The 11,400-nt window shown below is 45.3% G+C and overlaps 1 protein-coding gene across 2 annotated transcripts; it reads right to left on the bottom strand.

Moving 5' to 3' along the window:
• Positions 1–291: 291 nt before the first annotated feature.
• apbb1 (amyloid beta (A4) precursor protein-binding, family B, member 1 (Fe65)) lies at positions 292–10,922 on the bottom strand. 2 transcript variants are annotated; one of them, XM_030108473.1, is made up of 15 exons: positions 10,794–10,922; positions 8,720–9,376; positions 7,123–7,328; positions 6,977–7,036; positions 5,943–6,022; positions 5,790–5,856; positions 5,467–5,613; positions 5,089–5,216; positions 4,598–4,603; positions 4,315–4,429; positions 4,131–4,215; positions 3,976–4,056; positions 3,726–3,841; positions 3,446–3,622; positions 292–3,358 (listed from the first exon to the last, which is right to left on the bottom strand). In XM_030108473.1, the coding sequence occupies exons 2-15, from the start codon at positions 9,357–9,359 to the stop codon at positions 3,203–3,205; spliced, it is 2,064 nt and encodes a 687-aa protein (XP_029964333.1). In that variant the 5' UTR covers positions 9,360–9,376; positions 10,794–10,922; the 3' UTR covers positions 292–3,202. The 2 variants fall into 2 exon arrangements, with proteins under 2 accessions (XP_029964333.1, XP_029964334.1); XM_030108474.1 differs by lacking the exon at positions 4,598–4,603.
• Between the last annotated feature and the right edge of the window lie 478 nt (positions 10,923–11,400).

Here is an 11,400-nt window from a genome sequence, read left to right as displayed (position 1 = left end):
TGAGGCTGTTTTGCATTTCCTGCTCCTGCAGTGTGTGGCTGCTCTGTCAATACACACAGTGAAACCGGCGTCAGCAGCTTTATTATATATTCAAAAGGGCCAGACAGGTTGAGTGTGGCTTCTTTTACATTTTAATGGAAAAGCGAGCGCCGACTGATAAATCCACTGATAGAAAATGAAAAAAAAAAAATCAATGTTCCTACAAGCAGAAACCAAAGGAGACATTCCCTGGCTGTAAGATTAAGAGCTTCTTCTGGGAAACAGAAAAAAAGAAAGAAACCACAGGAGGACGAGAAGTGTCATGATATGTTCACATTTATTGTGCAGTGACTTTTATGTACATACATTTTATACACCTAATTTACATGAACAGAAATAAATTAATCTGCTTATGTTCTGGAACTTTTCTGGCCTTAATCGTGCCACTGACTGGACAGCAATCTTTAAAAGGAGAAGAAGCACAACAACTCCGAGTGACGAGGCAGTAATGTGAGTCAATGTAGTCTACTCTTCATTAGTGTTACATTATATACACACACACACCCACACACACCCACGCACCAAGAAGCAGTTTGTAAGAGGTGCAGTCGAGATTCTGAAGTTAGAGCCAAATATTGACCCTGCGGGACATTTTCAGAATGAGTCTGTTTCCAAACTCTTTCAGGTTCTGAAGACCTTAAAATTAAAAGAAACTATTACAGAGTGATGAGCTGCTTCTACAGCGACCGGTTAAATGCTTCAGAAGTCATTCATTATTTGCCATTTAGTAGAATATCATTGTAATTTGAGGATTTGATTCAATAATTCTTTCAATATTCCAGCAGTGTATTTATTCTAAAGTCTTTTTTTAATGAGGTTAAACACCCTGAGGGTATTTACAAACGCCTCGAAGGCATTACATCCTCCAGACTTCTCACAAACTGCTTCTTTTATATAAGAGATGACTGTTACTATTGTGCTACATACAGTATTGATCACTGACGGACACGTGGAGATAAGATACGACTTGGATAATTAGTGTGTTCTTTATAAAAACTAAATCTAAGAAGCTAGTGTGAAAACCATCCGAACTGTGTACATCGTAGTGTGTGGAAACGATTAAAAAAAAAAGAAGAAAGAAAGAAAAAGAAGAGAAAGGTCAGGTGGAGTGGCTGCGGCCGAGGGGGAAAGCTTGACGGTAAACACAGACATGACTCCTGCTCTCGTCTTCAGTCTGAAGGAAGTCTAACTCTCTACGGCTAGCTTATGGTAAACACTGACACTAACTAGAGTGACATGCCTATGTAACACGAAACAACACACCACCTCCGGCCTCCGCTCACGAACACACAATTTACAGGGTACACCGATGGCTCTTAACACTGCCTCTAAGCTATCAAAACATGCAGCTTTGTGGTGGAGGATCCGTCTACAGTACAGTTCAGTAGTTGGCGGTAAAATGGCTGTGAGGAACCCCAGAGATTCTATTTTTTTCAGTACGATTATTTCTCTGATTTTCAGCATGGCTCTGTTGTCCCACTGAAAGACGAGGAACGTGCACGCGACACGGCAGCCGTCGCGTCGCCGCGCCGGGATTATTGCACACGAGCGCTGAACTTTGCAAATGTTCATGCAGGATGGGTGAGGAAACGCAGCGGCGGCTCGCCACGTGACAGATGACCGCACGGTTTCTTTGGAAGACTATTTCACACTGCTGGGGCGAGTCGGGGACGTTGGCGACCGAGACGCCGACGGCGTTTCTATTACAGCCCGATGTGGTGGAGAGAGGAGGAGACGTCTTAGAAAAATCAGTAGAGGATCTTTGATGAGAAAAACGGTAGAAAAAGAGGAGTGTGAGGGGCGATGAGGGCGTTTCTGTGAGGGGCGGTCCATCCAAGCAAATTCTAACACCTGTATGTAAATATATATTACATCCATAATCAACATTCATAGCGTTGTTTCTGTTAAAACACAAAAATAGTTAAGACTCACAGAAGAATCGCAGCAAAGAAGGATAAAAGGGTTCATCTGTGTGAGGAGAGTTTAAAATGGAGGGATGCACCGATACCAGCGTGTTACAGGAGAACGAGCGCCAACACGAAGCTTTCACGACTTGCTGATGCAGATATGAGTATTTATGAAATGCCATAAAGCCAGTGTGTCACCGCTTCAGCTTCCAGGTTCATGGTGGAGTCGGGGAGGCTCTGGGGTGGAGGGATGGCTCCATGAGGCCACTGCTCTCCCTGAGTCTGGCTGTCCTTGTTCTTATTGCTCTGGACCGGTTTCCTGATGGTAAGCAGGTCAGGCCGGTGTGAATGGTGTGAAAGTCTCAGGGTGTAGATCGAGTCCAGTTGTGGAATCGTGTGTAACGTGTAGCATCGCCAGTGCGTGAGCCCCGAAGCCCGGGTCAGAGTTCCACTAATGAGTGACGTGGGGCGAACTCTGCTGGGCCAAAGGCCTCCGCTCATGAAGCTGCTGGTGTTGTGAGAAGTGACAGACAACCAGACGGCGTCACGCCCGGAGGAGGCGGCCGAGGAAACGCCAAAGACCAGACTCTACAAGCAGGATTTCATCTACCAGCTGGGTGGATCACAGCAGTGCACGTGACTTTGAACCACGAGAAGAACCTTCAGCAGGTCAGAGACGAGCTGCGTGGAAACCAAGAGCCGCAAAGAATGAAAAATGAGAATAACCACCACCAGTGAAGGGAGCCGGGGACAGGCTCCACAACGACGAGAACAGAGGGGAAACGTCTGAAGGACGACCGTGGAAGTGACGGCGGGGTGAACAAGTTCAACAGGAAGAGCTTGTTATGGATGTAGAGCGCCACCTTAGCCCAGCGGTCCCTGAACGCCACAGGGAGTCACACCTGAACCGACACTTCCTGTCTTTTCTCTTCTCTAAACAATGTCTCACCAGAAGGTTCATCATTAATCTAAGAAGTTTTTTTTTCCTGCAGGCAGGCGGCTGGTTTCACCTGACGGTTCTGGTATCGGCGCGTCTCTCGTACACACAATGAGGAGGAGGCAAATGCAATCAGATCAGACACAAACACATTCTCCCACTAGCTGTGCCACGCACCAGACGAGCGACGGGACGGCCGATCGGTAGGTCATAAGGCGAGACTGTGGCAGGAGGGTGAGGGGAGAGGATATGTGAGTGGGGGGGGGGGGGGGGGGGGGGGGGCTGATGTTGGATGGCTGCGGATCATCTCTGCTGGCACTCAGGGGGACTGAGAGCCGGACCGGTAGCTCTTGAAGCTGCCCAGCAGACTCTGCACCCCCTTCCTGACCCGGCGAGCCACCGAGTCGGCGGGAGGAGTGGGCAGGCAGGAGGCCAGGCTGGGCGGACGGGCGTCCAGACATTTCTGGTAGCGGAGCTGGTGAGAAGAAAAACACGCCAAGTGAGCGGACGACTCCAGACCGCAGTTCACGACGACCCCCCCGAGGATCCTGCCGGGACTCACCATGCAGGCGGCCTGCACGGCCTCGCTCAGACTGGCGGCGTTGGGCTCGCACCAGAACATGTGGCAGGCGAACTCCTGAGGACCCTCCGCCATGATGAAAGCGAAGGTGTGGACGTCTTTCCCCACACCCATGAAGGACAGGAAGCGCACCCTGCACTCGGACAGCACCTCCTCGTCCTGGAACAGCGAGACGCACACACACAGATTCACGCCGGTTCTGAGCAGAGAGCTCATCTGTGACGTATTTCTTGCAGACCATCACGGTGAGTTTGTCCGTTACCTGTCTGGTCAGGATTGTGAGGGTGGCCGGTGCCACGTTCACCGAGACGGGAGTGAAGTCGGCTTTGTCTTTGCCATTTATTGCTGCCTGCAGTGCGTCGTTGATTATTTCCATACCTGAGAAAAACGCAAAAGAATCACCGAACGTTAGCCTCGGACTGCAGTCGGTCACAGTAAACAGTGAGATCTATCTACAACTAAACAGGTTTGTCAACTCAAAGCACGAACTATGAAAAATGGAGTTTTCTTACCCACTGGTCTGGTCACCGGCTCACAACCAAGGTAATAAACATGGAAGCGCTGGAAGAGTTCGTTCTTCGGAGCAGGAAACTCTGTTCAAAAGTGAGAGAACATGAAGCGACTGCCTTCCAGAGTATTAAATCTCACCCAGAATACTCTGCACTACCTTCAACAGGGATGACCACTGGCTTGCTGGGGTCGGAGTTCAGTCTGCTCACCCCCGGCTTGCTCGACTTCCTCTCCATCATTATCTAGAGTCCATTTAAAAAGCAGGTCAAACCCTGTAAAGGACACTTGGCTCCCTGCAGAGAATTCAAAACGAGTCTAAACCTGACCGACTGAAGGCTGACCTTTGAGCACATCTCATGTAGGCTGGTGGCGATGTTCTTGGCAGGAGAGTCGCAGCGGAAAACATGACACTTCAGAACCTGGGTCAGGTTGTCCCGGGCCACGTAGGCGAAGTCCCTGCAGGTGAGATCGGACGGAAAAAGGTCAAATCTGAATGTTGAGCGGTTTATACAGCCAAAATGTGGAGTAAATATACACAAACAGCACACAGACACACACACATGCACACCAGCACAGAACAAGAGTTTAACACTTCTTTCAGGAAAAATAATCAATGAGGTGTACCTTTCCCTGTTCATGATGGAAAATGCAGCATGAAAGAAAAAAATACAGACGTTAGAGGACAGACAGACAGGAAGCAGGAACGGCTGGGGCTGCAACTGTGTTTTCTGCAGTGTTATTATCAGTCCAGCAGAGGGCGGCAGCGTGCCGAGCGTCACAGGAGCCGGTCATGAATGAGCCTCTGCGTGCAGACTGACGGCAGAATGGAACGACATTCAAAAATGGAAAACACGGCGTTTTGACTCAGGCTCAAATTCAATCTAAAACAAAAAGAAACAGCACCTTGTCTTCCAGATAAAACTTCAAAGTAGTCATATTTTGAGAAGAGGTCAGATTAGATTCACTGCTGAAAAGAGAACTCATTACAAATTTACCCTCACCTGTACAATCTAAAAACTATTGTTTCACAATGCAGCCTACAAGTCCTGCCACGCCTGAACTAGTCCAGCTTTTGGACAAACAGATGTTGTCCTTTCGCCGTCAGGAGAACAGACCTGCCGTTATCTCTGCCGACGCCCCAGACGCGGATGCTGCCGATCGGCTGAGCGTGGAGCAGCGTCTGGCCCAGCGGGTCGATCAGGTTCATCGTGTCGTTCTCCAGGACCATCAGCATGTCTTTACCCTGCCGTGACAGACAGCGGGTCGCTTCAGCACAATCCCAACTTTCACCGTTTTATATTACTCATTATGAAAGCTCTAAATTACAATCATAAAAACTTTTCCTGAAAGGTGAAAAACACCTAAAAAAAAATAAAAAATAAAAAGTATTTTCCTTTTTTTAATAGTTGATGCAGCCAAATTAAATGAAAGTTTGTTATAATCAATGCTGTTCTGCATGTCGTGTCGGACTGGAGCGGGTGAAATGAGCTCACCTCTCCCCAGATACCAGCAGTGTCGTGGAGGTTGTGTTTGTGATACGAGAGCTGCCGGATGCAGTTGTTGACAGCGACGCTGCTCTTTCCGGGCGCCATGTCCTCCTCTGACATCTCCACCCAGCCCAGGGAACGCACTGCGAAACACTGGCAGAGCGGGCGCCCAGCACGTCAGTACAGAACGGGGGGGGGGGCCGAGGAGACCCAGCAGTCGAGGCACAGGCAGGCAGGGGGGCTTCCATCGAAGCTTATTTAGCCGTGTTGGCTCAACAAAACCAACACACTATCAAACTGTAAAGTACAACAAATGCAGTAGTACTAACCTTTGTTTCTATATCTGTGCAGAGCGGCTCCAGGTTCTTTTCGTCCTCAGACGGGGAGTAATTGTAGCTATATTGAAGGAAAACAAGAGTTAAGTCCAATTAACAGAGAACAGAGAGGAAACGGGTGAAAGCTGCCGTTTGAAGAAGACATACTTCAGGTTGATAGATGCATAGCGTAGAGTTGCTCCTTCAAACTCCTTCAGACTTTGATCAGATGCGACCTCTGCCTCTTCCTGAGGACACACAGTCAGACGCAACATGAACAGGCTGACAAAAATCTTATTACATTTGTCAATGTGATTACTACCTGACTGACATTAAAACAGCTACAACAGGAGAAATAGGAGGTCACTGTTCTCAGACGATCTCTGATAATCACAAATGATTTAGACAGAACGTTTCTGTTCAGACATTCAGCCTTAAGGCGACAACACAATGTTTAAATTAGCAACAGGTTGAAGTTTTGGAAATAAACATTCAACCATCAATCAATATTTTAACACGTTTTTCTTGCCAGTCTCTTTCAGGGAAGCATAACAATACGAGTGCTGCTCAATCAACCCAGAAGAACCATTAGGCTTCGATCAGTCTCACGTCGCCAAACGTGAACTGCTCATCACACATTCTGCCACTACGCCCTGTGATGGCGCGGAGGAAACAAAAAATATAAAGTCCCAGTCCAGTGACGCTGTAGTGTGAGCAGTCGCCCCCTCTCGAGGCTCAGTTAAAACAAATTTGAGTAATAACTGTTAGATTTCAGGGTTTTTTTTTAAGTCTACGGCATTTCTTAGAGGCAAACGAGGAGGGATTGGGAGTGAAGGGTGGAAACGTTGATACTATATGACTGATGGTTTATTTAAATAGCACATTTTTGCCTCTTCAGTGCTCTCAGAGCACTTCACACCGTTTGTCACTTTCAGCCATTCACACAAACAGAGACAGCTGTCATGCAATGTGCTCGACTTCCTTTGGGAGCAATTTTGGGCAAAGTGTTTTCTCCAAGGACACTTCAACATGAGCATAGGGCGGGACGGGGATTAGAAGAAGACCCGATCTGCTAACCGAGCCACAGCTGCTCCTGATGTATTCCGCATAGTGCAACATATTTTAACAAATGTGTTCAAAAACTCACAAGGAGATTTGTTTTTGTTTAAACTGTAAATAAATAAGTCATAGAAGTATCTTACTTTCCACAGCTCAGCTTCGCCAGCGCCTTCGTCCGTGCTGGACAGCTGAGTCCAAGATTCCTGGAATATGCAAAAGAAACATTCTATTATGTGCTGAAGTTTCTCACGTCTTTTTTCATCCCAGGAAAATGTCTGTCGGCGCTCACCTCAGGTTCCTCACAGGGCGTGGTCTCCAGGGACATCGTAGAGGACAAGGTGGAGTCGCCGATTTTACCGAGAGGGGAGGGGGGTTCCCACTGGGTAGTGCCCGTGGGGATGTGCCAGTAGTATGTACCGGATGTGTCTCGCACCCTCATCCATCCCGAAGGAAGGTCCGTGTCCGTCTCGAAAGCACTCGAGTCCCAGAAGGACTCTGCAAGGCAGCCAGCAACGAGCAAAGACAAATCAGAGACATGTTTCATGACAGGATGAGACGGCTGCATGCCGACCAAACAGAAAACAGTGAAAGCAAATAAGCACAAACCTCGAATCAGTCTACCATTAACAGCAGAAACATGACCAGCAGGCTCTATTCCTGACAAAATTATACATTGTTGCATCTCAGAGGATTAAATATGATGATCTGACTATCATAAGTCAATAGCACAAGACAAGCTCATAAATGAAATGGAAAATCGAAAAATGTTTGAGGGATATTCCAAAATTATCTAATACATTATCTCCAACAGCAGCAAAATAAAGTGGCTTGTTTATGAAGTCAGGGAAGAGAATCAACTGTCTTTTCAACAATAGCTGGAACAGAAACTTTATTTGCAAGCCTGGAGAAACACTAGTAACTTATTTCATTTTCATTTCATTTCATTTAATTTAATTTCATTTGTTCTTTCTCCAAGGTAGTACATGAAAACAACAAATTAAAAGTGGTTACATTTGGCAAAGTGCACATACATACCATGGCAAGAACAGGGGTCGGGTGAAGACCCAGTCTTTTTTATTCCTACCCCTTTCTTTTTAGAAAATCAGATAATTTCTCTTAGATGACCTCAAGCATTCTAAACAAATAAATGACTACTAAAATAAATAAAAACATACTTGCATACATTCAAAAACATATGGACTTGCTTACACATTTTATTCATTTTCATATCGCATAAATGTATTTTCTTTATATTTGCATTTAAATTGATTAATGTTTGAACAGCATTTTAATGTCCTGTCTAATGAATTCCACTTGGTGACACCAATCACTGAGACACACGTCTTTGAGAGTTGTCCTGACAGAACTAGGTTTAAAGTCCAAGTTTCTTCTACTTGTTTCACTGTTTAATGTAAAAAATATTTGCAATTGATGAGGTAACAAATACTGCTTTGCGTTATACATAACCATTAATGTTTGTAAATCAACTAAATCCTTTAATTTTAATAATCCTGACTTCAGAAACAGTTTTGTGGTGTGCTCTCTTCGAGCTACTTTATTAATTATTCTGATGGCCTTTTTTGTAAAATGACTAATGGCATTAGATGAGTCGGATAGCAATTTTCATGTGAAACAGCAATAAATAATCAGTAATTAAGAAAATATTCAACGATATTCATTTGAAATATGTAGCTCCAACTTTATTGTGTTGTGGTGTTCCCTTTTATTTTTCAGGGATTTATTATAAACTTTAAAGTTTCATTCAAGACTTGTGCACATTTGCCTTTATTTATTTTGCCTGTTATCTTGATTATTAAACTCTGCAGTATGCACTTAAATGTGCCAGTAAGCACGTATACAGAGTTTTTTCTAGCACTTGCGGTTACCTCTGTTTCCGTTTGGAGAGCTGTCAGCGGTGTTGTCCTGAGAAAGTGCAGGCCAGCTGGACTCTTCATCACTCGGTGTCCCGTTCATGTTGGAAAAGAGAAGGCAAGCGTTTCTGCCCACAATGCCACCATCTCTCTGAGACTGGGAGTTGCTCTGTTCTGTTGCCACTTCCTCCCCTCCGGTGCCACCAGATGTCTCCTCATCCGATGTGTTCTCCTTCTCTTTATCATCTTCCTCTCTCTCTTTATCTTTCTCTTCCGTGGACTCCAGAGTGTCGATGAGGAGCGGCTCATTAAGGATGTTCTTGGACTCTTCCTGACTGAGACCAGGGGTCATTGCTATTTTGGGAGACTTGTTCTGCTGCTCCTCGTTTCCCTGTTGTTCTTCCTGAGTGGTGTTCTGGTGAGGAAAGTCTTCCTTGTTCCCATTCTGATTGATATTGCAGTTGTGATCCTGGTCCTGATGGTTCTCCGCGACTTTGCGCAGCTGATTCTGGCCTTCTTTCAGCCACTTGGCATTGTTGCCAGTGGGCTCCTGGTCGCACCAGTGGCTGCCCTCGTTCAGCTTGTTCTTAAGCTCTTCATCTTGCTTTTGTTTGTTTACGACATATGTCATATCTTCATCATCATGACCACCCATGGTAATGCCCCACGTAACTGATGGAAAAGGACAAATAAGAAAGCATAAGAACGAGCTACTTTTTAGCTTAAATGAATTCACATCAGTTTAAAAATGTGATGAAATACTGATTAAGAGCTACTATATTCACAATATATCTATGTCTAGGAGAACTTAGGTAGAGGAAGAATGGATTACGATAGCAATAACAGTAAAATGATTGTGTAAAATCCACACGCCTTAAAGGCAATTTGTTTACCAAATAGGAGTGAGAAAGGGAAAAAAAGGAGTTTCTCACACCATGATTCCTGCTGATAGATATCCCTTCAATAAATCACTGAGATCACTGTACTCCAGTCTGAACCATACTGTGATTCAAGTGACACAGACTGATGAAAATGTACATTTAAACTGAAATAAATTTGTCAATTTAAGATGGTTGGTAGTAAGACCTGACACCCACAGTTAGACCAAGCAGTTTAGTGAATTCCTGTTTTTCTTTCCCAACGCCGTCTGGTTTCACACGAACATGGCAGGCACATTTCACCAATAAATCTAAAATAAACTAAATCACCATTGCTAGAAAACAACTGCTGCATCTGTTACCTTGTTCTAGAGCTTACATTGACTCATCAACATGCAAGAGCCCAAAAAGCACCACTATCGTAAGATAATACACGATCGAGATAAAATGATAACTTGACAAGGCATAAGAGCTTGTTAAGCCTCTGATTGGCTTGCCAACTGATCTGATTAGAGAATGGACTGAGTAACGGGCCTGTCTTTATTTTGTGATCACCTAAGTTCGTTTTACCTGGAAGCTGGTCTTTTCCTGTTCTCGATTTACTCACGTTACTGTTAGCATGCTAGCTAGCAGGCCGGCGATCTTCAAACGGCAGTTCAGACAATACTGTCTCAAAGGGCGATGTAAATTGCGATTGTCAACAGTAAATACATCCATAAACACCAACTCAATCGCAGCTGTTAATGAATGTTAAATGTCTATTTACGGTAGAAGTAATGTCAACGATGCGAACCAGACCCTGAAGTTCGTTTATAAATCATGCATTATGTGTTGGCAAGAAGTGCGCTGGCTTTCACTGATGGATTCGTTTACACATGCGAAGCTTACTTCAGCGACTTCACCTTCCATTTGCCAACACGACCTTTTACTCTTTGGAAAAAATATGTTAACACAGTCAATCACCAGACTGAAATATGATTTACAAATCAATAACAGGGTGGTTTGCATAAATGTTGTGATTGACCAAGCTACGAAACAAAAACACAGTGTGATATGAGGAGGATGCCATCGCCGCAGCTGGATAACGGGCACCATCCGCCATCATCTCTGCTAGGCTAAAGTTAGCCTCTCCGCTAACAGCATAACGTATCCAACACATAAAAAACACCAATAGCAATTCATTTACTCTGTCGCGGAGTACGATGACTTACCAGCTCCGCCAAACCTCCCTGGTGTCGAACTGCGGCGATGGGTGCCAGCTAGCTACATATTTCCGTGAATCGTGAGGGATCGCTCGCTGCTGTTTTCTGTCAGTGGGCTCGGCCGGTGATGGAGGGCGAAGCTGCGTCACGCACTGACGTCACGGCCAAAGCCCACTCGTGCCGCCCCGGCGTCGCGCGCAGCGGAGAAAGTGCACCGTAAAAACTCTGTTTTTGGACATAAAGATCCGCCGCTGTTCCTCAGAAGCACATCAGTTAGCTTCAGTGTTAGCACCAGAGACTGCACTGCGTGTGATCGTCTCAATAAGGAATCTGTGAATCAAGCCATCATCTTTTTACGTAGGGGAATGAATCCAGGGCCACTCGAGAAATCATAGGATTACTTTTTTCAGGGTCCCACTTACCTTATTCAGAGCAATGCTACATAGACTATAGCCAAGTTCAGAGGAATGACTTGTCCTAATATTTTTCACATTATAAGATTTATGCTGTGAAGGCTGAAATGAAAAGCACACTTTTTAGATGATTTTAGAAATGTAATTTGTCTCTTTTTCGCCTGTGCAACTTATGTGCTTTCAGAAAATAAATACAGTTCGGC

The sequence above is a fragment of the Salarias fasciatus genome, chromosome 14 (genome assembly GCF_902148845.1).
Source record: "Salarias fasciatus chromosome 14, fSalaFa1.1, whole genome shotgun sequence".
Classification (NCBI taxonomy): Eukaryota; Metazoa; Chordata; class Actinopteri; order Blenniiformes; family Blenniidae; genus Salarias; species Salarias fasciatus.
Note: the sequence above shows the minus strand (reverse complement) of the source record. Positions and strands in the feature narration are given on the sequence as shown.

Coding starts and splice junctions, on each gene's coding strand:
- apbb1 (XM_030108473.1), bottom strand. CDS start 9,359: ATGGGTGGTCATGATGATGAAGATATGACATATGTCGTAAACAAACAA. Junction 5,217..5,466: donor CTGCTGGTATCTGGGGAGAG/GTGAGCTCATTT, acceptor CTGTCACGGCAG/GGTAAAGACATGCTGATGGT. Junction 3,359..3,445: donor CCGTGCAGGCCGCCTGCATG/GTGAGTCCCGGC, acceptor TCTTCTCACCAG/CTCCGCTACCAGAAATGTCT.